Source organism: Thamnophis sirtalis, unplaced genomic scaffold (assembly GCF_051295495.1).
Source record: "Thamnophis sirtalis isolate CommonGarterSnake01/CBP01778 unplaced genomic scaffold, rThaSir2_p1.2 scaffold_3, whole genome shotgun sequence".
Lineage (NCBI taxonomy): Eukaryota > Metazoa > Chordata > Lepidosauria > Squamata > Natricidae > Thamnophis > Thamnophis sirtalis.
The window spans coordinates 159,211,004-159,234,686 of NW_028261383.1; the positions used below are offsets into that span (position 1 = coordinate 159,211,004).

The 23,683-nt window shown below is 41.2% G+C and overlaps 2 protein-coding genes across 6 annotated transcripts in view; one reads left to right on the forward strand and one right to left on the reverse strand.

The window, feature by feature from the left end:
* Window positions 1-10,865, forward strand: DDIT3 (DNA damage inducible transcript 3). Of its 2 annotated transcripts, none has more exons than XM_014071093.2 (4): window positions 1-153; window positions 2,554-2,603; window positions 7,075-7,239; window positions 10,015-10,865. In XM_014071093.2, exons 3-4 carry the CDS (start codon window positions 7,099-7,101, stop codon window positions 10,438-10,440), a joined length of 567 nt encoding a protein of 188 aa, XP_013926568.2. In that variant the 5' UTR covers window positions 1-153; window positions 2,554-2,603; window positions 7,075-7,098; the 3' UTR covers window positions 10,441-10,865. The 2 variants fall into 2 exon arrangements, with proteins under 2 accessions (XP_013926568.2, XP_013926566.2); XM_014071091.2 differs by having other exon boundaries at window positions 2-153; window positions 10,012-10,865.
* The window catches only part of MARS1 (methionyl-tRNA synthetase 1), a 27,311-nt gene continuing 14,461 nt past the window's right edge, over window positions 10,834-23,683 (reverse strand). Inside the window, exons 12-22 of one of the 4 annotated variants that reach the window (XM_087710597.1) lie at window positions 21,616-21,786; window positions 19,930-20,025; window positions 19,276-19,393; window positions 18,889-19,102; window positions 17,451-17,582; window positions 16,842-16,946; window positions 16,215-16,398; window positions 14,293-14,364; window positions 13,125-13,151; window positions 12,127-12,221; window positions 10,834-11,140 (exon numbers count right to left, since the gene is read on the reverse strand). In XM_087710597.1, the coding sequence (XP_087566723.1) occupies window positions 11,128-11,140; window positions 12,127-12,221; window positions 13,125-13,151; window positions 14,293-14,364; window positions 16,215-16,398; window positions 16,842-16,946; window positions 17,451-17,582; window positions 18,889-19,102; window positions 19,276-19,393; window positions 19,930-20,025; window positions 21,616-21,786 (1,227 nt within the window). In that variant the 3' untranslated portion in view covers window positions 10,834-11,127. The remainder of the gene's footprint in view (window positions 11,141-12,126; window positions 12,222-13,124; window positions 13,152-14,292; window positions 14,365-16,214; window positions 16,399-16,841; window positions 16,947-17,450; window positions 17,583-18,888; window positions 19,103-19,275; window positions 19,394-19,929; window positions 20,026-21,615; window positions 21,787-23,683) is intronic. The other 3 variants (XM_087710595.1, XM_087710598.1, XM_087710596.1) reach the window with 3 other exon arrangements.

Below are 23,683 nucleotides of genomic sequence, written 5' to 3' on the forward strand. Positions count from 1 at the left end.
GATTCCTGGTGACCATCTCGAGCAGGAGGCGGGAGGAGGCATTTGGGAGCCGGCGGGAGTCGAGAGTGGAAGACGATGAGCCGTGAGAGGAGAATGAGCCGCAGCCAGCAAGTTGGAGAGAGGATCGCGGGCGAGAAGGGGCCGCGTGGGAAGGTGCGGAGCCTGGGAGGGCGGAAAGAAGCGCCTGGCAACTCGGGCTGCCTGCGCTTTAAGGAAAGCAGTTTTTGGGCGCCCGATGGAGGAGGGTTTGCATGGCTGGAGTGAAAAATCCGGAGATGCACGGCGGGTCCAGCGCTTTAAGCCGGGCTCCGCTTTGCAAGATGCGCGTCGCTATTCGTTGCCTGAACTCCTGGTCAAAATTAGCCGGTCCCTTTTCTCTCTCTGCCCAACCACTAGTTGGAAAAGCTCGTTGTCTTCGTCCTTTTTCCTGCATTATAGCGATGGTGCATAGATCCTGGCTTGTGCTGGGTCTGCTTTCTACTTAGATCAGAGGTCGAGCGCGTGGATTTGCTCATTTCAACGTACGCTCAAATTAACATTTTAAACAGCTGGCTGTAAGATTTGTGTATACTGTAGAAAGATGGGGGAGAGTTTAGATTTATGTTTTATTATTAAACAAAAACACAATTTCATAAAAAGGGTGAGTAGGGGGGCATGTAGTAAAGCTGGTGCACGGTACAGGGCGTTGAGGGTTCCCCCAAGCAACTCCCAATTTCCTTCCTAGTAAAATGAGTGAGTTACCCAGATTTCCAGGGTGAATTTAAGGATGGTTTAGCTGGGGTTTTGTAGTGGAGCCAAACCTTCTGCTTTTCCTGGCTGGCTTATTAGTTCCCAGAGCAGAGAAGGGAGAGCTGGTGGGGCTTGTTTTCTCTTCTAAAATAATTTGAAACTGGGCGCTTGGCCAGCTCGGAGGCTACATCCTTTCCCACAGCTGTGTGCTGGCTGTGGCCTGGCAAGTGTGACCCTGAGGACAAAGCATTTTTTGATAGCAAGCTTCCCCCACCCATCCCATTGGAAAATGAAATCCTGCCTTGCTGAGAACTTTGAAGACTTTATCAGAATTTATTAAACTATTGGAGAAGTCTAAAAGGGATGCATTCTTGCCAGTAGCCGAGGACAATGCTGCAACATTTCCGTTTCAAATTTGGAAAGTCCCCATAACCCCCCACCCCACCCCCTAGGATACTCTGGTTACTTGGAATGCCTGTTTCTCTAACTCCCCGGGGACCCTTCTCCTGCAAACGCATAAACATACATCTTTTCCATTAAGTTGCATAACAGTTCTTGGATCCCTAATTCTCCTAGTTTCTTGCATCACTCGGGGCTGATGAAAACCAGTGGTGTGTCCCCAGTGCCTGCTGTGTTCCTGTGGGGTTCAACGTCATGTTGCTGCTTTGCTGTTTGATTTGGGGCATTGCAGAAATCTCTGTAGGGGATGCATGGCTAGAATGGAAGGCACCTGTCCCGGTTCCTGCCCTGGGTGTTAAAAAGAGTACAATCACACATTCCCAGTGTCCCTGTCCATGAAGCTCATTGGAAAACAGAGATTTAAAGTATGATGCATGTAGAGAGTATCAAGTTGTAGGGATGGAAGGATTTTTTTTCATAATCAAATGAGATTTCTTTTGTTCGTATTTTACTAAAAGAGACTCTCTAACCACTTAGATTTGGGGAGTGTAGATTCTGATTCTTATAAGTGTAGACATTGTTTTATTTGTTCTGCTTGCAAGTGTCTTATTGGCAGTTTAGCCGGTGACCCCATGCTAATTTGGCCTCCTCTGCTTTACAAGGTGGGGATAGAGTGAATATAACTGATACCGAGTTCAGTGAAAAAAAGATGAGCTGCATCCAGATATTTTTCCATCTGGATTTTCCCTTTTGAATTAAAAAAAACACCTTAATAGTGTTGGAAATAATGCAGTTTAAATGTAAAGAATAAAAAATGGTCTTGAGCATGAGATGCATAAAAGTGCTAAAGGCTTAATAATTGTCTTGGTTGCAATCAAAATCATGACACAAAGGAACAAGGTCTCTTTCTAGATAAGAGATTTGTCCAACTCCTGTTATTCAGAAGCATCTAAAATATTTTGAGATTCTCTGATGGTTGAGAAAATAAGGAATTAAAATGCAACATACAGGTATTTATCAATGAGCTGGAAGAAGAGGATAATGCTTTGGTAAGCAGCAGCAGCAGTAGTTCCCCGTTTTAAAGGATAGGAGTGGGGGAAAAAATAGTAAAGGAAAATTGTGGTGCTCCCATTCCACTCTGCTGTTTAGTGTCAAAGGGCAAATTTGGGGATAGGGCTTTCCTTGGATGGGTGCAGGGGTGAAATCAAATTACTTTCATTTCACTACTGGTTCACAAATACATGCACAGAGTGTCAAAAATGGGACGTGATGGCGTGTGGGTGGGCAGAGTCTCCCGCCGCCGCTACCGGTTCACCCGAACCGGATAGAACCGGCTGAATTGCACCACTGGATGGGTGTAACATGTTTATGATACACGGCATCCTCTTTTACTAATAATCACATATTTTTCTCTTATTCTTTCAGTTTCGAACAAAAAATCGCACGTTAATACATCACCACACTTGAAAAAAAAGGTAAGAATCCAAGAAAAGCGGAGAATTGTACTAAAACTTCAAATAGATTCATTTTAAGAACTCTGCATTTTTTAGAGTAAGAACTGTTGAATTCAGTGGATTTGCTCCAGAATAGACATGTTTTAAGATTGGATTGTAGAACCTTCTGGCTTTCAGGCCTTTAAGGTAGGCAAGAAACAGGTCGTGGCAGGGATTCTAGAAATGCCCTTTGTAGGATAGAATAATAAGAAAGCCTATCTTAGTTTCTCTCTACCTTAATTAAACAAAATCAAGGTTTGAGTCATTTCTCATCCCTTTCTCCCTGGGTTTCAGTATTTTTTTTCCTGAAAATCGTCCCTGTTCACAGTTTGCTCATTTCTTCTTCATTTCCTTATGTATATAATTATCACTAAGAATTTTGTAGAAGAGTAAGAACAATACAAATTTTGAAAGACACCAAACTAAGTAATGTGGATGAAAAAGTGCAATGAAAGAAATAGAGAAGAGAAAGAAAATCAAGAAGCCGTAAAGAAATAACTTTCAATCTTAACACCAGTTACAACAAGTACCTTTAGATTTTGCCCTCTCTCCATAAGGTTACATCATAATGTCCTTTCCATCGTCCACTCTTCCTAATCATCAGTCACAAGTTCATTTTTTTCTTTTTTCAGCGGAAAGTCCAAAAGGGCTTTCCAGGCATTAACAAAAGTAGTTATTGATCTTTAATCAAACAAGTCAACCTCTGCTAATTCTGTCCTCTCTACCAGCCATTCCTTCATTGTGTGTATTTCAGAGTCTTTCAATTTTTGTGCCTCCTGTAATCTCAGTCTTCCTTAATGCTTTTCTAATTGTCTTATCTATTAGTCCCAACAAGAAAAGTTTTGGTTTTAATAGAATATTCATCTTTAAAATTTGTGGCATTGCTATGTATACTTGAACCGAAAATTTTCTGGCTGTATTGTAAAATCTACCAAACATGATAAAGTGATCTGATAAAGTCAGATCTAGTTCCTTCACCATGGGATAGGCACAATGAATGAGTTAGTACACCAAGGAGGCACTGCAACTTTCAGCTTTGGGGTTTGAAGTTTCGACATTCCCACGCCCCCATTGTCATGTGACCACATTTTGGGTGCTCAGCAACCAGCCCACATCATGACTGATTTATGACTACCCCCCCCCCAAAAAAAAAACCCAGGATTTAGTTTGCAGGGGAAAAAAACCCATAGTGATCAATGAGCTTGCTTTATGACAGCATTATTCACTTTACAACCTCTGCAAAAAGATTATAAAATGATGACCTGCTCTACAACTGTCACGACAACGACCAAAATTGCAAGCTCAATTACGGATGTAAATCAAAGATTTACCTGTGACTTTTTTAGGAGCGTCCAGTGTTGCCGATCTTTATAACTTAAAGAATATTACGTTTAGCAGAAAAGTTGAATTAAAAATAATAATATATTATTCAATTTCATTCATTCACTCTTAAAACTGGTCTCTTTTCAAAGACAGTTACAGTTATACTGTAAAAATACTTACGTTCATTTAAAAGAATCTGTAAATCAAGATCATAACAATAATAATGTTCTTACTGACACACGTTAACATAGATTACTTACTGTTCTTTCTTTAACCGCCAAACTGATGTTTTTATATTGCACAATATAATCTATTTGTACAATTTACAAATATTTATGTATCATAAATAAATGTCCTTAAGATGCCTCAAATCTCTGTTGTTTATGTGGTTGTTATCAGTTATTTGTTGAAATATGCCTAGAATGGTGGGCTTATTCATGTAAAGTACTGGGGTCAGTAGGGAAGGCATACATGTTTATGTGAATTGAGGATGTTGCTAACCTGAAACCTGAGAGAGGAATCTTTTTTATCTTTCAAAACAATAAATAAATGCTTACCAATCCTGGAACAGAGAATGGATATGGAACAATGTAGTTTGTACTTAGAAAGGCACTTTAAAATAAATAATTGGTTTTTGTGGGTTGTTTTAGAACAAAGGGTGGTTTTTAAAGGTTTTGCAATTGTTTCCGTGTGGAAGACAATGATAGTGCTTTTCACTAAGAATATTCCAAGTGTCTTTAAAATTAGAGCCAGTTTGGTACAGGGATTAAAGTGATGGACTAAGAAACCTGGAGCCTTCAAGTTCTAGCCCTTCCGTAGGCATGAAATTCAGCTGGGTGACTTTGGGCCAGTGACACTCTCAGTCCAATACAGGGTGGCCGGAAATCACGGCAATCTGTTCATGTTCAAGTTGTCAGTGGACACAGACCTGCTTGGCTGTGAGAAGCTTACATAAAAGGTTAGGCTTTTTCCAAGATGCCTGAAATTTGCTTTAGCGGTCCAATATGTTTCAGAGTATACCTCACGCAGGAAAAGCTAATTGGACACAGAGGCTCTCTGTGCCACCTAACTTCACTCTGCAAGCCTTCCCTGCTCAGTTATGAGTCCCTCGTTTTGGCAACCTTGCTTGTGGCTCTGTTAATTGCTCATTCGGAGCCTATGCAAATAGAGGGAGCTTTCTGTGAGCATGCCCCAGCTGGCCTCGAGGCCAAGGAGGAGAAAAAAGTTCCATAGGAAAGCTTGGCCAGCCCTCCCAGCCTGTCTTGTGATGATGACTCACCTCTTATTTTTCTCACAGTGCAGGAGGTTTAGTTCTGCTAACCTCCGCCCATCGTTAAGACATCTGGAAAACCCCAGCTTATCACCCTGTGCAATGTGACCCGAATACAGTATTGAATTCAGAGCTTGAATAAAGTACAGGTAGTCCTTGACTTTCAACTACAATTGAGCACAAAATGTCTGTTGTTGAGTGAGACATCTCTTAAATGACATTTGCCCCATTTTACTACCTTTCTTGCCCCATTTTTTAAAGTGAATCACTGCAGTTGATAAGTTAGTAACCTAGTTGTTAAGTGAATCTGGCTTCTTCCGTGACTTTGTCAGGAGGTCACAAAAGCGGATCGCATGACCTTGGGACGCGTTGAAGGTCATAATTATGAACTGGTTTGCCAAGCACCTGAATTTTGATCATATGATCATGGGGGTGCTCCAAAGGTCATAACTGTGAAAAACGGTCATAACTCACTTTTTTCAGCGCCGTTTAGTGTTCATCACTAAATGAACTGTTGTAAGTCAAAGACTGACTATATTAGCTCATAGCAGGTACATGAAGAAAACACCTGCCTCAGTTTGTGTGTGTGTTTCCCGGTAGGTCGTTTAAGAAAAATAAAATTGATAAGACACCTCTGAAATGGAATGCTTCATGGTTACCATGCTGCAGTTTTACTCATATATATATCTACATTGTAAATATAATAGCCCTATGTCGAAAGTATTGTCTACATTGACAGCTGCATTTTTTATTCTGAAGAAGTCCTGCAGAACTGACTTGTCAGGAGATGTGGTCAAGTTACATGTAAGATTTGTATCTGTTCAGGGTTAGAATAGAATAGAGTAGAATAATAGAGTTGGAAGGGACCTTGGAGGTCTTCTAGTCCAACCCCCTGCTTAGGCAGGAAACCCTATACCACTTCAGACAAATGGTTATTCAATATCTTCTTTAAACCTTCTAGTGTTGGAGTATTCACAACTTCTGGAGGCAAGTTATTCCATTGATTGAGTGTTCTAACTCTGGGGAAATTTCTCCTCAGTTCTAAGTTGTTTCTTCCTCTTCTTTCCACCCATTGCTTCTTATGGAAACTAATCAAGGAGAGAAGCAACTTAAAACTAAGGAGAAATTTTCTGACAGTTAGAACCATTAATCAGTGGAACAACTTGTCTCCAAAAGTTGTAAATGCTTCAACAGTAGAGGTTTGTATGAAGAGATTGGACAACCAATTTTCTGAAATGGTATACGATCTCCTGCCTGAGCAGGGGGTTGGACTAGAAGACCTCCAAGGTCTCTTCCAACTCTATTATTCTATTCTATTCTAACCCTGAATAGAACAGATACAAATCTTACATGTCACTTCACCATATCTCCTGACAAGATGGCTGACTCCTCCCCAGAACTTAGTGATTGATCTCATCGAAGAGCTGCTCTACTTTGCTAATATGATATTCAGACTTTCCCCAACCTAGTTGCCCTCTTAGGCCCTGCATTCTGGCTGGTTCTCCTAAGAGTGCTGCCAAATTGCAATTTGAGGTTGCTTCCTCCCACCCCCTCTCTCACAACCCATGGCCGATTTTACTGCCCTCTTTCAATTTTTGCTCTTAAAAGAATTTGCTCTGCCTCGGGTACATTAAGCAGATTTGTAGGCACCTCCTTTTGGGCACACGAGAGAGGAGGTTTCCTAATGTAAGAGATGAAAAGGTCTTCTACTTGCCCATTGTTGTAGGTGACCTGAATTAAAATGGAGCTCTGGAGAAACGTTTCTTTCTCCCAGAGCAAGTTTAACTTGCTGAGCTGTGTAGCAATCTACAGGGATGTTATCCAGTTTTCTGACGGCACCCATAACTTTTTATCTTTCAGAAGCAGTGTGGCTTTCTCTGAACCATGATGGCAGAATCCCTGCCCTTTCCACTGGGCACACCAGTGCCCACCTGGGAATTGGAAGCCTGGTACCAGGACTTGCAGGAAGTGCTGTCCTCTGATGTATCCAACAGGGCAGACCCCTCGGGGGTTGAACAGGAGCAGGTGAGTCAGCTGGATTTTCTTTGATGCTTCCAGGACTGCGGAGTCCTCCATTCAAGTGGGTGGTTGGGTTCTCTTATGGGCTGGCTCTACGTTGCTCTATTTTTGTATCCTAAATCTGCATTGGAAGGATGTAGCCACTACCATCAGTAACTGATCTTGTAATCCTTTAAAAACTGGCACATTCATTATAGCACAAAACCACGTTCCCCAGACAGGTGCCTTCCAGGTGTTCCCATAATTGCTCATGCTAGGCAGGTTTGGGGAGTTGTAGTTGTGCACACACCTGGAAAACAACAAATAAGAGGAAGATGCCCTTGTATTTTATTTCATTTATGATTCCTTCTTCCTCTTCTTCCTCCCCTACATCAAGTGATGATCTGCAGACTTTTGTTGTAGAATGCTACAGTTGTTACGTTTTTCAAGCTAAAGTCTTAGTAATTCAAGTTAAAGTCTAAAGAGTTATTAGAGGTATTTCAATTTAAAAAACGCCTTAGTAATTGTAGCTCCCTCAAGTCTTTCCAGGGTGGGCTTATAATCTAAGCTTGTGTGCTCAGAAGCCAATTGTAACCTTTCAGTAAATGTATAATTTGAGTAGTGGATTGTTCTTTCTGGCTGCCTTCCACTATAAGCAGTGTTTCTCAACCTTGGCCTTTTAAGATGAGAACTTCAATTTCCAGAATTCCCCACTGAACTTGCACTGAACTCAGATTTAAGTAGGTAGGTACGAGTAAGATGGTTCTATTAAGTGTTTCATTTGAGCTTCTTTTGACTCCTGACTTTTCTGCCATGGCTCCTACCCTGTGGAACATCAGTCACCCCCCACCCACTCATGCTGGTCCCAACCTGTTGGCCTTCCAGAAGACCCTCAAAACATGGTTTTTGCTTAAAAGAAGTTTTTAGTTGTGGTTTTAATGTATTTTGTTGTTATGTATGCTGCCAAGAGTTACTATGTGAGATGGGCAACTTATATAATCCACCTAGCCTTCTGAAAAGTCCTGAAGACTTGGTGTCCCCCCACCCACCCACCCAAACGTTGGGATAGGATGAAGTGACTGCAATGTCAGAAGCTTGGTTTGGTGCCAGGTTTTTGTTTTTAACATTTACAGTTTTAATGTTTAATTCTTGATTGGGAGCCACCCTGAGTTTGGTCTAAGATGGGCAGCTATATAACAATTTTAAATAAATAGTGATAAATAAAATAGGCAAAAGATGGTATTTTAAAAATGCACCATGCTAAATTTATAGCACTTATTGGTCAGTCATATGTTCAGAAGAAAGTCCTTCAATGCAATACTCATAATCTTCCAAAAGATTACTCAAATGTGAGATGGATAGGATATAAATGTAACACATGTCTTGATTTGTTACTGTGCTTGTTGAGGTGTGTCATTTCTTAAACTCCATGTCATCTTAAGAAAACGCATGCGTACAGGCTTAGAAATGATTCTTTCCTTAGAAATCTATTATTCCACAAAGACCCTGTCAAATAATGCTGGGAAATTTTAATTAGACGGGGCTGGTATGGGATATTTCTTTTATAATACCAAATTTTAATCTTCTTAATCTTCTTCCTGTCCTCTTTCTAAATCCAAGAGCATAAAAATGCAAATGGAGGCAAGGGCTTGATATCAACATGGCTGCAAGTATAAACTCTCACCTTCATTATCTTCTATCAGCCACCAACCTGGTTAAAACTCATTGTGTGGCAGCTTCCAGCTACACTACTAAGTGTGAAATTTTGGAATAGGATCCCCCTTTATCTCCAATCACAAGAGCCCCTTTCCTCAGGAATAAACCAGCAGTCCTTGTTTAATTATCACAATTGGGCTCGGCAGATCTGTCATTTAGGGAAGTTAAACTGACTGTACTTATTTCAGCTTTTCTTTGCTTTACATGCAAAGGTTATAAATGGGAGGACTAGTCACAAAGTTACTTTTTCATCGTTGTAACTGAATGGTCGCTGTGAGATGGTCGCCAAACAAGCACTGCCTGTACTCTTGACACTATATTGCTAGGAAGCAATAGACATGGCTTGGCTATTCTGCATTTGGGAGGTGTCGTTTTTTTTTTTGCTGTCAGATGATGCAAGTTCAGTAACCAAAGAGATTTGTTACTTTGGCAATTTGATATCTCCCAATTTGTCTTGGTGGAGTTATTTGAACCAAAGTTAGATATCGTTCCATTTTTTTAATCTGAGGTAAACATTTATGCAACACAGGGCCCTGATGTGTTACATATAACTTCTTCTGTACCACTACATTATGACTTGATCCAACATTGAGTCAGTTAAACGTGTAGGCAAGGCAACTAGGCAACTGGGGACTTCCTAGGAAGGAGGAGTTGTGAGTTATAGAATTTTCATAGGTTGTCAAGTTGTGCTCTATAGTTTCCACAACGGCATCCATCTTTCCTGAAGGGCTGCATTCACATTTTCTCAGGCACCGGAGCACCTCTTGGAGATCAGATACGAAATTCTGCACAACTAAAATCTTCAAGTTAAATCAAACATTGCAATGATTTATGTAGCCCCCCCTACCTCCCTTCCTTACACCAAAGGACTGAGTGGATTTTTTTTCTCCCACTATATTCAGACTTGTGAAAAAGAACAGGCAGGAAAGGCAGCCAGCAAACAAAGCCTTGTTATCAGTTTGACAGCTAAGAACTTTGTTTTTTAAACTCCACTTTGCAGCCTGCCACGAGGGCTTTATTGGAGATGGAGGCCAATAATATGCATCCTCTTTTAACCCATCTCTTGTTCCATTTCTTTTTCAGAAGGAATTCGATGGCTTTGATGGTGCTGCTCTCTTGTGGAACTTGGAGACTTCCAATTCCTTGGAGCTTAATGGGGATGTAATGACAGGAAACTATGAGTTGGAGCCTGATCTTGCAGCAGAACTTTTGGAGCAACTGGGCCAGGAGCCCCCAGGGCCAGCGGAGTCCGATTCTAGCCACAGCTCTCCTACACAGACGGGCACAGATGACGATGAGGGGGTGTCTACTAGCCGGAAGAGGCGGCAGAGTGGCCAGCCTCACGGTGGCAAGAGGCAGCGCGGCAGAGAGCGGGAGCAGCAGAATGAGCGCAGAGTGGCTGAGCTGACTGCACACAATGAGCATCTCCAGCAGGAAATACAGCGCTTGACCGCTGAGGTGGAAGCTACTCGAGCAGCGCTCATCCAGAGGATGGTGAGCCTAAAGACATGATGGGGTCCTGGCACACTTTCTGCACTGAAATTATTTCTCCTTGCTATGGACAAGGAGGGCTTCATCCTTTGCAGATGGAGTGACTGTGCAGCATGCCAAAAGGGAGAGGCACTTGTCGACACCTTAAAGCACATCAGTGCCCTGCGACACTTAGAACTTGAAATACTTGTTCTTACTCTGTGTAGCCAAGTGGACTTCCCTTGCAGAACTGTACTCTGTGTGGCCCAGTTATTTTAGGCAAAGAGGAGATCCCTGACTTTCCTAGAGACTGACTGTGGCAGCTGTGGATTTTCTTTTTTAATAGTTACATCTGTTCCTGTCCTTGCCAGGAGATTGCAGGGAGGAATGTCTGCATGTATCGTTCTGTACAACAGTGCTTTGTACTTGTATAAAGAGCAATAAAGTATTTATTTTGTCCTGTGTAATCCAACTGTTTGAAGGTTCTGGAACTGTGTGTGGGAGTCACAGAAAGACTAATAAAAGGAAAAAATTAAACGGGATCACAGTTGCTAGCAATTGTCACAAACCAAATGAACCTGAGACGTCTTGATCGCAATCACAGCTCCGCTGGTCACTTTTTCTTTTTCCCTTTTCCTTCTACCACATGGTGCTGCTTCTGTAGTTCCACCAGGTCCGAGACCATGACTTCAACTTGCTCTTTTCTGGCACTCTGGGCCTTTGCGTTTTTTACATGGTTACCCTAGATAACAAAACTGTAATGAGTATATGGCAATCTTGTTCAAGAGGAAATTCCAACTTAGAAACAAACGTAAGCTAAGATTTTCCTGGAAATTCAGACAGAATGTGTTCCTTTAATAGCTTAAAAATTTATCCATTGAAGTTTCAAAGAAAAGGGGAACGCAGACAATAACTGGTAGAAAAGCAGACTTGCATGGAAAACACTATATTTCCTATATTGTATGATGAACGTTTAAGGGAAATACGTATGCCTAGCCTAACAGAGAAGGATTAGGGGATCATCATGATAGCTGTCTTCCAGTACAGGCAGTCTGCAACGTATGACAATTGAGCTCAAAATTTATGTTGCTAAGTGAAACATTTGTGAGTTTTGCCCCATTTTATGACTTTTCTTGCCATATTTCTTAAGTGAATCACTGCAGTTGTTAGTTAATAACACAGTTATTAAGTGAATCTAGGTATTTTCATTGATCCTGACTGTCAGAAGGGGATCACATGATTCTGCAACCGTCATAAATACGAGTCAATTGTCAAGCTTCTGAATGTAAATCACATGACCATGGGGATGCTGCAGCAGTCATAAGTGTGAAAAATGGCCATAGGTCATTCCCCCCACCCCCCAGTCTTGTAGAATTTTGATTGCTAGGGTCACTGGGCATCTGAGAACAAAATGTGGACATTCTCACAAAACGGCTACCATGATAGGAATAGCTAGTTGCAGAACTTTTAACCATAGCACGCTAATGTGTAAACTACAATTTACAAGTCAGATTGGCTGGAGTCATGCTACATGCTCAGTCCAAAGAAGCAAACCTCTTATTAGTACATTGTGCAAATTCACCATAATCCACTCACAACCTGCACCATTATTTTATTATGTTATCTTAGAAATAAGTGGTACCTAAGTGTGCTCTTATACAGGCAAAATACTCCAATAAGCTGTACAGGGAAGCCTAGACCTTAATGATAACTACACTTGTTACTAACCTCATCTCCAACAATTCAGAATCCAGTCTTACCCGTTCTCCTTCCTGATGTTCCTTCCCTCCCAAGGTTTTCTGGATATTTGCAGATGCTTTTTGCTGGAAGCCAAAGAAGATAAAAATTATTAAATGAGCCACACCTCTCAACTTTTTAACATCTCTTACACCACGCTTGTATGATCTCCAAATCAGATTATGCTTATTGACAAGAAGGGAAAACAATAGCACCAGATGCTAAAAGTATTAAAATACAGCTAATTTCAGGAAGTGGAGAAAGAGAGCATGCACTCCTTGCAAAGCACCATCCATAAAAGGAATACTATGGTGTCACAATATTAAGGTAAAAGGCAGAGACAAAGGACTGGTGTGTGATTGTAGCAATAACATTTTTGGGGAAGGAGGGTTGAACTTGCAATACAAGCTACAAAGGAATGATTATCATGGTTAATAAGCCATAGGTGGAAGGATTCAAGTTATGGCTAGAACACTTCAGAAATTCATACCAGGATTTGATTCTCTGGTGGAAGCCTATAATCTAAAGGATGCTTGTGGAGACCCAAATAATAATAATTTATTAAATGTATATGTTGCCCGATTCCCAGTGATTCTGGGAAATGTATAAATTGTTTAAAACAAGACAAGGAACAAACAACAAAATAAAAATAGTAGGGTGACAAACTGGGTAGAAGGAAAGGAAAACAACCTGGGTTAAAAAGAAACTTCAGTGATCCTCATACCAAAGCCCTGGGTGAAGAACCTTCAAAACACCAGCAGGGTAGGGGCCATTTGTATTTTCCAGAACTTAGTTGCTGTTACAGAGAAGGTTTGTTTCCAGGATTCCAATAGATGGCATTGCTTAACTGAAGGAACCAGGAACGTGCCAGCCCAACCAGATCAGATTGGCCAAGCAGATATTGTGGGAGACAGGTGGACAACACCCCCCCCCCCCTCCGAGTACCTAGACCCTATATCACAAAATGCTATCCGGTTAACAAATTTTACCTTTGGCTTCAGTGGGAAGTCTTCAAACTGGAAAACAGGAGAAGGGAACCACAGAAAGACCAGAAAGAGGCAGGAATAGTAGTTAGGTGCTACAGCAGAGGAAGGATTTTGCAACCTAGAGTATCTAAACCAGATTGCCCAACAAAGGAGGAGGAGGAAGAGGAGAAGGAGAAGGACACAACAGCTACAGAAGAGATTTACTAATATGTTGAGTTGCTACAGTTCATTTAATGACTATTCAAAGTTATGCGTTAATCTCAAATATTTACGACAGTCCTGAAATTACGAATATTGCAGCACCCTGGCAGTCATTCACCCTTACGAACACCGCAGAAGCACTGCAACATTCAACATGTCTTTTCCCCCCTCCCCTGCCCACTCCCTACAATTGCTTCCCCTCCCCCATCCTGCTGTGCCAGACTCACTTTGCCTTGCAAAAATCTGTCTCCTTTCTGCTGCAGTTTCTTTGAGAGCAGAGTGATTTTGCTTCCAGCATCCAATCAGCTTGCAAATGTTTTTCGCGCACCGAAAGTGAAATGTTTTGGGGGCCGTGATCACATGAGACCTCAGGCCACCATTCTATGCTAAAGTGAATGAGTGCCTAAAGTCACACAAGATCATGGCGCCCAGAAGCTTCCAGTCTCTGCGCAAAACATTTGCAAGCTGACAGGACGCTTTGAGGCAGCAAAATCCCACTGCCTGAAAGCATCCCGTCGGCTTGCAAATGTTTTGCAAGGAGACTGGAAGCTTCTGGACGCCATGATTTTGTGTGGCATAGAAGCTGGAAAGGAGACAGCTTGCTAGATCTCCTCAAGGTAAGTGACCTGGCACAGCAGGATAGTGGGAGGGAGGCAATTGTGGGGAGCATGAGGTATTCTCAGTGGGCCGTGGTAGTCTTTGGTAGTCTTAAGCAGGTGGTCTGTTCCATCAGCCTTCCCCACCTGAGATAGCTCATGTGCATGTGCACTTAACAACTGCGCATGCGAATGTGGGTGAAAGCAGGGAATTTTCATGTTCATTTTACGTGATTCACTCCAATGAATCCTCAGGTTACGAAATGTATCCCAACTGTTTTAAGGAGCCTCAGAAGAGGTGTAGAGATGTCTCTCTCTCTGTCAAAGGCTTCCAAAGGAGTCTGGACAAATCAGTTCATTCCACCCTTTCTTACCTGTCCTCCACCGAAACGCTTCCTCAAGTTCTCAATTTGTTCAGCCTCCAACTTTTGGAACAAAGGAGTCACCTGGAATGAAATGTAGAAGACCATGAAAAATCTGGTGAGGGTTTTTTTTGCTTTGTGGCCTAATTACAGACATAAAAGGCTATATGCATTCTATAGGTTTATTATCGGAGCGCTGCATCCGGTATCCTAAGTTCCCAACAGAGTCACTTCTGTCTGTGTAACAAGCTAGTGTTTAATATTAAACTATTAAGATTAATATTAAACAATTTATATAAATTCTATTTCACAGTATCACATATTTGCCCAGATTAAAAATTACTGGATACCACTGAGACCTGGGGAGGGGGATGGATTTAAATCAGGGATCTCCAAACTCCTCAGCTCATCAATCCCTTCTTAAGGTTTCAGAATGTTCATCACCCCCAACTAGGCCTAGTGGTTAAGGCAGCAGGCTAGATAGCAGGAGACCATGAGTTCAAATCCCATCTTCGGTGTGAAAGCCAGCTGGGTTACCTGGGGGGAGGGTCACCTTGGGGAGGAGGAAGGTGTGTTGGGTATGTTCTTGCTTTGAGCTATTTGTAGAAATAATAAATGCGGGATACAAATAAATAAATATGAAAGCAATTTAATAAATAGTGTTTTATCTAATACTATTGTGATAAAAACATTGACCCCTTTAATAATCCCTTTGACCCTCAGGCTCAGTACTGACCACTCTGGAGAGCCCTGATAGCTACATTGAGCAATGGAAGAAACTTCGAGATTATGAAATTAACTTATACAAATAGTTTTAAAGTTTTCTTTGTGGGTTGGCTGCCTAGAATATACAGAAGTTATTTTCCTCATTTGTTTCCACCATGATCCAAATCAATAGTTTTTAGGAACAATAAAAGGAAAGAAGCTCAAGCTTGTAATAGAAAAAGTATGTATTCTGACCGAGGCTTCCCAAGAGCATGAAGCAAACTCCTTGTCCCGACAAAAACACCCTTTTATTAATTTACTGTGAATTCTGTTCATTCACTTCCAGCAAAGTCTTTAAAGGGAGGATTTAGTCACAGACCTTTGGCTTGGAGAGCTGCCAGGCCAATACCTGCAAAACTTGGCAAGGAGTCTCGGAGAGTCACGAAACCAAATTAAGTGAACTAATTGTTTCCTGCAAACTCCACTCCCCTTTCACTTCTCTTTTATTTCCTCTGGGAGGGGCCATTTGTCATCCACCTGTGGCCTTACTTCCAAGTCGACCCCTATTTTTTAGCTGTTCCCTTTGTGGCAACTCTGTGCAGGTGCACACTGGGAACAGGCTTCAGCTGTTCGTCTACCTCATTGATGTCTGACTCTGAAGGCAGCTGATAACTGGCATACAGCTCTGGCCCCCCCTTTGCCTCCAACACAGAGCCCTCATCAGAGCCTTCCCCAGACTCCATGGCCCATGTTTTTCCCCAGTCTCCTCACAGTCTGAATCTACTGCTATCTCCGCTAGCCGCTGGCGGGCCACAACATAATGATATCTATATATCTGTGTCTGTGTGTCTGTCTGTCTATTATCTATCTATCTATCTATCTATCTATCTATCTATCTATCTATCTATCTATCTATCTATCTATCTATATCTATCATCTATCTATCTATCTATCTATCTATTTATCTATCATCTATCTATCTATCTATCTATCTATCTATCTATCTATCTATCTATCTATTTATCTATCATCTATCTATCTATCTATCTATCTATCTATCTATCTATCTATCTATCTATCTATCATTTATCTATCATCTTTATTTCTTACATGAATCCTGACTGCATCTAAGCTGGTATTATTTATTCTTTTTTTCAGGTATTTGGGAAAACTGGTCCTTAGCATGGCATCCATCACCTACTACATGGCTTCCATCCCACAACACTTACTGTGCCAATTTGATGTCCAGCCGGCAAGGTGCAGACGAAGTCATTGGTCACAACATTAAAGCTGGATGCAATGCACAGTTGGTCCTGGATTGTAGCACTCACATTGGGCATGTAAGGTTGCAACACAACTGATAACAAGCTTGCAATGTTTATAGCCACCCCTATCACCGTGCTTGCCCGTTTTCTAGGAAGAAGAAAAAATATATCTCTAAGAAGTAAAAATACCAACAAAGCCAAAAAAATGGTGCAACAACCAATAGACATCACTGAAGATTTGGTCTAGAAGTCCTTAGCCATGAAACCTGGCTGGGTGATCTTGGGACAGTCACTCTCTCTGTTGTTGTGTGGAAATTAAGAGAAGGAAAATATGCTGAATATGTTCGTTGCCTTGAGTTATTTGTAAAAATAATCAGGTAGGATACAAAAAAAAATCAATAAATAAATATCTGAAAATAAAACCCAGCTCACAAGAATAAAGGCAGAGAAAAGCCAATGCATTTTTCTCCCCCATACCACTAACCTAATTCAAATAAGCTGTATCCCAAAGTTGGAAGGAGGATTCCCTTAGTTAGTTCTGCTTGAAGCAGACCATCCCAAAATAGCATTTGCCCAGGATCAGACACTCACTTATCTGCATTACTGCCTTTGATGCATTTCCAGGGCTCATTGACCTGAAGGTACTGGTTGCCATGGCGAGCAATATTCAAGATGCTGCGTAAGGCATCACGAATCCTATGAGAGAGAGAGAAAAAAAACAAGAGATTAGTTGTTAAAGTAGCAGAGGAAAGGAAGAAAATGGCAGTTTATTTCCTGTTGCTGAGAAATAGCTGGCAAAACTGAGCAGCTGTCCCATGCAAACATGCAGGGAACCTTCCAGTAAAATCTGTTGGGCTTCTTTCAAATTCTCAAGCAGTCACTTAGAACATGTTGTTTTGAACATTTTTGGGCAGGCAAACTAATAAATAATATGCAAATTAATCATAATCTCATCTGAAGTTTTCAAGATTATGAAACCAGCATCCACAAACATTTAGATATTCAGGTATTGCTACTTCACACATTCAAAGCCAATCTGGGGCAAACTATAGCGCAGATGACCTCCCACAAACAGAGAGGATGGAAACAAGTCTATAACCACTGAGTTATTCATGCATATCTTTCAGGAAAGGTTTTGTCTAAGCTACAGATTACACAGCTCCTAAAATTACTGGCAGACACTAGAATTCCAGAACGTACTTGACCTTCTCCAACAACTGGTTGTATTGCCGCAGCTCCAAAGTGATGTGAGCCAACAAGCGCTTATCATCCTGGGTTAAGTCCATTGTAGGGACGCAACCCCCGAAGAATTTGCACACAAAAGTCCCCGCTCTGAAAAAGGAAACAAAGACAAGAGAAAGCACTAAGAGGATACATGAAAGTTTGGTACATTAGAAGTTTACAGAAAGCTAGATTCATTCTTATCTTTTATTTCCAACTATCACAATCTACTCATCTGGCCAACTCCTGGACAGTCCAATAATGAAAGATATCTACCCACAGATGACTTAATCCATTGGTTACTTGACACTTTGCCTAACCCACATTATGTAGGTCACAGCTATGGGCCTCTCACCCTAGAAGACCCCGGAAAAGGGATTTACTATAAACAGAGATTTAAGTAGTATGGAACTCCAGAGCAAAATGCTTCCTCCCTCCCGCCCCCTGCCCCCCCCCACCCCCCCTTTTTCCCCCCAGTGCCCCCAGCTAGTAAATTTTTGCACTAGCCAAAGTAAGTTTTCTTTTTCCTCTTTGGGACTGATCATTTGAGTCTTCATTTCTCCTTTTCATCCTCAACACATTAAGTTTAGACAAACAATGATGTCTAAATGTAAATCCTTTGAACAACACAATGATTGCTGAATATCTCTGGAGCTTCTCAGTCATCCAAGTTATGATTGTCCCAAACATGCTTTTTAAAGGAGCAACTGGACTTTCTGGTTTCCCTTTGAAGACATTTCACTTCTCATCCAAGAAGTTTCTTCAGTACTGACTGACTTTAGTTGAAGCGAAACGTCTTCAAATATTAACCAAAATGTCCAGTTGCCTCTTGAAAAAGCACCTTTGGGACGATTGCTGTTTTGCAAAATTGTCTCTCAAAATTTTTAAAGAATGCCCTCAATTTTATAACGTCACTACATCCCCTGAGATTTCAACAATCTCATACAAGAACACCAAACTATCACACAATACAGCTTTGCCCCCAAATGATTGCTAGTATGTCTTCTTGTTAGGGAATAGTTTTGTGTTATTCATTTTATTGACCGATATAAAATTCTGTCCATCTATGTGAGATGTTGATGTTTCTCAGAATTAAAGAACCACGTGGGTCATTGCACACAAGATATGAAAGGAGCCCCCAAAAAATTACTGACCTGAAGACACAGTGAAAGGATGGAAAAAAATAATCCTCATTTACACGCACAGTCTTTTCAATTTCAACCTTCTTCCTACTCTGCTGCTTCACTCCTCATCCTAATTCTAGGTCGGCCTTTGCAGTTAGCTAGTAAATAGTTTGCCTGAATCTGGTGGGTTTTTTAAATACTGCTCCTGAGCTCACCCTGTAACCAAAGCAAAGCTACCACATTGATGTATTGAATTCACACTATGGACGCATTCTTCTCTTGCCCAGATTTACCTATTGATAAAATTGCCAAGGGTGTTCAGCAGCTCTGAGTTGTTTTTGGTCATGAGATCATTCCAAGAGAAGGCACTGTCTTGGCTCTCTGGCCGCAAGTAGAGCAGATAAAAGCGCCAGATGTCTGCAGGAATGCCGGTGTCCTTGGCCATATCGCCAAAAACTCCCACACCACGGCTTTTGGAGAATTTGCCATCCTCGTAGTTCAAATATTCTACAGAAACAAAAGAGGGTGAAGTTAAGAACTCCATCAGGGTTTCTCTGTTGAAGAAAGAGAATGTGATTGGTTAACTTTTGGTTCTAAGGGACCCAACAAGACTAGAAGGCTAGAAGCCAGGAATAAAAAAAAAATGAGGCTTGTGGTTAATTCTCTCCTCCAGAAATTACCTGTTGCAATTAGATGGTTGACCAGAGTATAATTATCACCAGTGCCCAGCAATGTGCAAGGAAATACAACACTGTGGAAGGGAACATTATCCTTGGCCATGAAGTTATAAAGCTGAATCTGAAGGGAAAGAAGAAAGAATGAAAACATGATGTTAAGAGCCAAGGTGGTGTAGTGATTAAAGTGCAGTACTGCAGGCTACTTCTGCTGCCTGTCGGCTGCCTGCAATTTGGCAGTTTAAATCCCACCAGGCTCAAGGTTGACTCAGCCTTCCATCCTTCCAAGGTGGGTAAAATGAGGACCCAGATTGCTGGGGGCAATAGGCTGACTCTATAAAATGCTTAGAGAGGGCTATAAAGCGGTATATAAGTCTAAGCACCATTGCTATTGCTGTAAGGCACACTTATATTAGTTTCACCTTTTAAGTTGCATTACTGAAATAAATGAATTTTTGCACGATATTCTAATTTTTTGAGTTTCACCTGTATAAATGAATGCAGAAAATTTCATACCGGTGTATTCTTTCGTATTATAAATAAAAAAGATAAAGTATTATAAATATTGTAAAGAAGTATTCATAATATTATACTATAAATATATATTATGTTACAAAGAAAGGAATCAGCTTTCAGAAGGAAGCGACTGAATTAGCCCACCTGTTTTGGGTTCTTCCACCATTTCTCCCATTGGTCAGTGTAATTAGCTGTGATGGACAGATAGCCAATTGGAGCATCAAACCAAACATAGAATACCTATTAAAAGTAGGGAAGAGGTTACACATAGAGAATAGAAAAGGAAATATCTACATAAGCAGTTGAGATTTGGGCTTCATACTGTACCACTTGGCCATTAATTACAGGTAGTCCTCAAGTTATGAATGTAGGAGCCTGCCCATTCCATTCATAACCCAAGAAGTTATGAGAGTGAATCTTGTACCTTGAACAGAATCACTCCCTCCTTTCACCGACGCATTCGCTAATCGAATGAGTGGTTCGTTAAGTGCACATGAGATATCTCAGGGTAGGGAAGGCCATTGGGGGAGGGGGGGGGACAGTGATGGAACAGGCCACCTGATTAAGACCACCCAAGGCTTCCCCAACCTACTGAAATACCTAATGCTCCCCACAATTGCTTCCACCCATCCACCCACTCAACCTGCCATGCCGATCACTTACTCCATTTAGACCTGCGCAGTGCTGGGCAAGGACTGTGCAGGCCTAAACAGACCTCTGTTTTGGCCGGCAAAATGCTGGGTGAGGCCTGCCGAGGCCTAAACACAGCATGAGAGGGATGACCCCGATCCTCTGAAGATCCATTTTGGCTGGCAAAGTGCAGAACGAATGTTGCAGAGCCTCTGCAGTTGTTCGTAATGGCATATACACATATAGAATCTAGGGACAGAGGTTGCTCTTCATCCACGGACTTCACAAGTGTTTTTCTAGACCAGTGATGTTTAACCCTTTTGGGGTTAAGTGCCCAAAGCGTGCGTACGCCTGCACAAATGCATACGCGCATGCCCCAATCCACAAAATGCAATGCGAGCGCCCCCTGCACATGCATGCACATTCTGTGCGCCTGCGCCCCGGTCCCCATTTTGGCTTCTAGGTTGGTGCAGGCAGTTTTTCAGGCCCAAAACGGGAGGGAGGGGCTCAAGATCTTTACAGTTTCTCTCCCCAGGGCTTCCTAGCTTTCTCCTGCATTCCTGCCTCCCATGCCTTCAACAATCTTTACAGTTTTTCTCTCATGGACACAGGCAGCAGAAATGCAGGAGAAAGCTGGGGGGGGGGGATTGTGGCGATCAGGAAAGGCCCAACCCACACATACATGGCAGAAACCCAAAGACCAGCTGGCCGGCAGGTGGAATGCACGCATGCACAGTGGAGCCAGGCTGGGCTGACAGCTTGCTTGCCCACAGAGGGTTGTGCATGCCACCTGTGGCATGTGTGCCATAGGTTCGTCATTATGGTTCTAGACTCTGCATTCTCGGTGGGGCAGAAGTTAGTTCTCCCTTTCAATAGCATATTCCTCTAGTTTGAAAGAAAAGTAAGACAATGCACCACCCCACCTCTAACTTAAAGGTAATGACTTGGGGGGGGGGGTGCCTTTATCTTTCTTTTGGGTAAGTACAATTAGTTCACATTATGGTATTATTGCTCATACAGATATTGTTGCTCTTAAAATAGATGTTCTTATAGACCTTCAGTTCTCTAGACTATAATTTACATACTATAACTACTGGTTTGCTTGTGTGAACTTTATTTCCAAGCTATTCACATTTTATGTCTATAACAGTGTGACATTCAATCACAGAAAAAAATGTCTCCCTCTGTCCCATTCCTCACCTTCTCACGGAAGCCATCAAGTGGAACTGGTGTGCCCCACTTCAAGTCACGAGTGATGCAACGTGGTTTGAGGCCATCCCGGATCCAGGAGCGGGCGATGTACCTTGAGTTGGGGGTCCAATCCCCACTGGACTGGGACACAGCCAACCATTTCTCCAGACTCTCTTCTAACTAGTTATTGAGAGGTTAGAAAAAATAAACAGGATTTCTGGCTGTGATATTTCAGGATGCAGCACTTGCCATGATGATACAAGTGCTAGGCAAATATTATCACATCTCTGCTTAAATCAATGCATTTGCTCTTTTGTACTTGTAATGCTTATACACTACTCAGTATACACTAAGTAACAAGTAAAAACAAAATAAAAAATAGTATTTAAAGATAAACACACCCTTATACATAAAAAAAAACATTGCATGCTCAGTTGTGGCAAATACAGTATTCAAGTATCTACAATAATAGAAGATATATAAAAATGTATCAGAAAGTATTCTTGCAGAGAGAATAGGACAGAAAAAAAATCTTTTCCTGTTCCTTTATCCTTTAAGTTTAAAACCTCCCAAATATAGGGTTAATTTTTCATAGTTGTCAAAGTTAAGAACCTCTCTAAGGCTTGAGACATCCATTTTGTCCCCCAATGAAAAACAAACTAGAAATTTGTATTACACAAAAACCAAAATCCAAAAATAGTACTGCTCCATCTTCCAAAGGGTCATACAAGCAATTAGTAATATTTTAGCTACTTATCTTCAGTTTCTTATATGGAATACTGACTTAGAAGCCACTATTAATTTTTCCAACACACCTTTTATTGAATCATGTCATATGTAACATTGTATATATTTTTCAAAATGTGTAAATTGCATGAATGAATGTTTGAATGAATCCAGCTGAAGAGTTCAGCCCTACTATTCCAGCAACGTGACAACTGGCTACATCCCTCATATTAACCACAGCATCTCTTACAAGATAGCACATTTAAGAGTCGAGTGTGTTGGAAATGTTTGGTTTCAGTAATGATTTACCTTCTGATGAACATGACTATAGACAACTGCTTGTCTCAATTTGGCCTCTACTTGTGAAAAAATACATGCTTGGACCTCCTTTCTAGTCTCTTTCCATTATCTCCACTTATACATTACACTTGTGTTTCTAGGTGAATTTGGATTTTACCAAATATCATGCAAAGTGATATTTTACCCAGCTAATTTGCTTCATTCAATGTCTTTCTTTTTATTATTTATTCATCTTTTCTATAACTTGCCCTTCTGGAATACACCTGGGATTTGGGGTTTTCTTATCCTAACGTTAGTAATCCAAGTAGTCCTTCATTAATGACTGTTGGTTGAGCAACTTGTTTAAAGTTATGATACTGCTGAACAAGGAGTCCTATGAATGGTCCTTAAAGTTACAGCTATAGCAGAATCCTCTGACGAATATCTTGATTTGGGTAATTGACAACTGGGTCACAATTACAATGGTTGTGGTGTCCCATGGGTCATGCAATTATCATTTGCAACCTTCACTGCCAGCTTCTGACCTGTAATATCAATATAGGAAGCCAGCAGGAAGTTGCAAATGGCAATCACATGACATTGTGTTTAATGAACATGTGACATTTAATTAATGATTGTAACTGGAATTGTAGAACTGCCATTGTTAAGTCAGTGCACTTATGTAATATTGTAATTTATGGCTATTGCTTAGCGATAGTTTCCTATCCCAATTACCATTGTTAACTGAGGACTACCTTAAACCACGTAGGAAGTGAACTTTTCTGATGCCCTTCTATGGATCAAAATAGTTTGCCCATCTGAGGAGGAGAATTAATTTTCCTGAGCCTGTACCTAGCTTAATTATAGCCATTATTAATTTCCCCCCCGTCAGAACATTACAATATGTTCTGTAATAGAAGGGTGAGAGGTTCTATCTTAGTTTCCCTTTATCAGAATTCGTTGTACGACACATGTTGTTCAGAGCAGTATTGTTCAAGTAAGTTATCATTTAGTAATTGGGGCTTTATAAGCTTTAAGATTCAGTTTTGCCCAGTACTCCCCAGTTCTGATG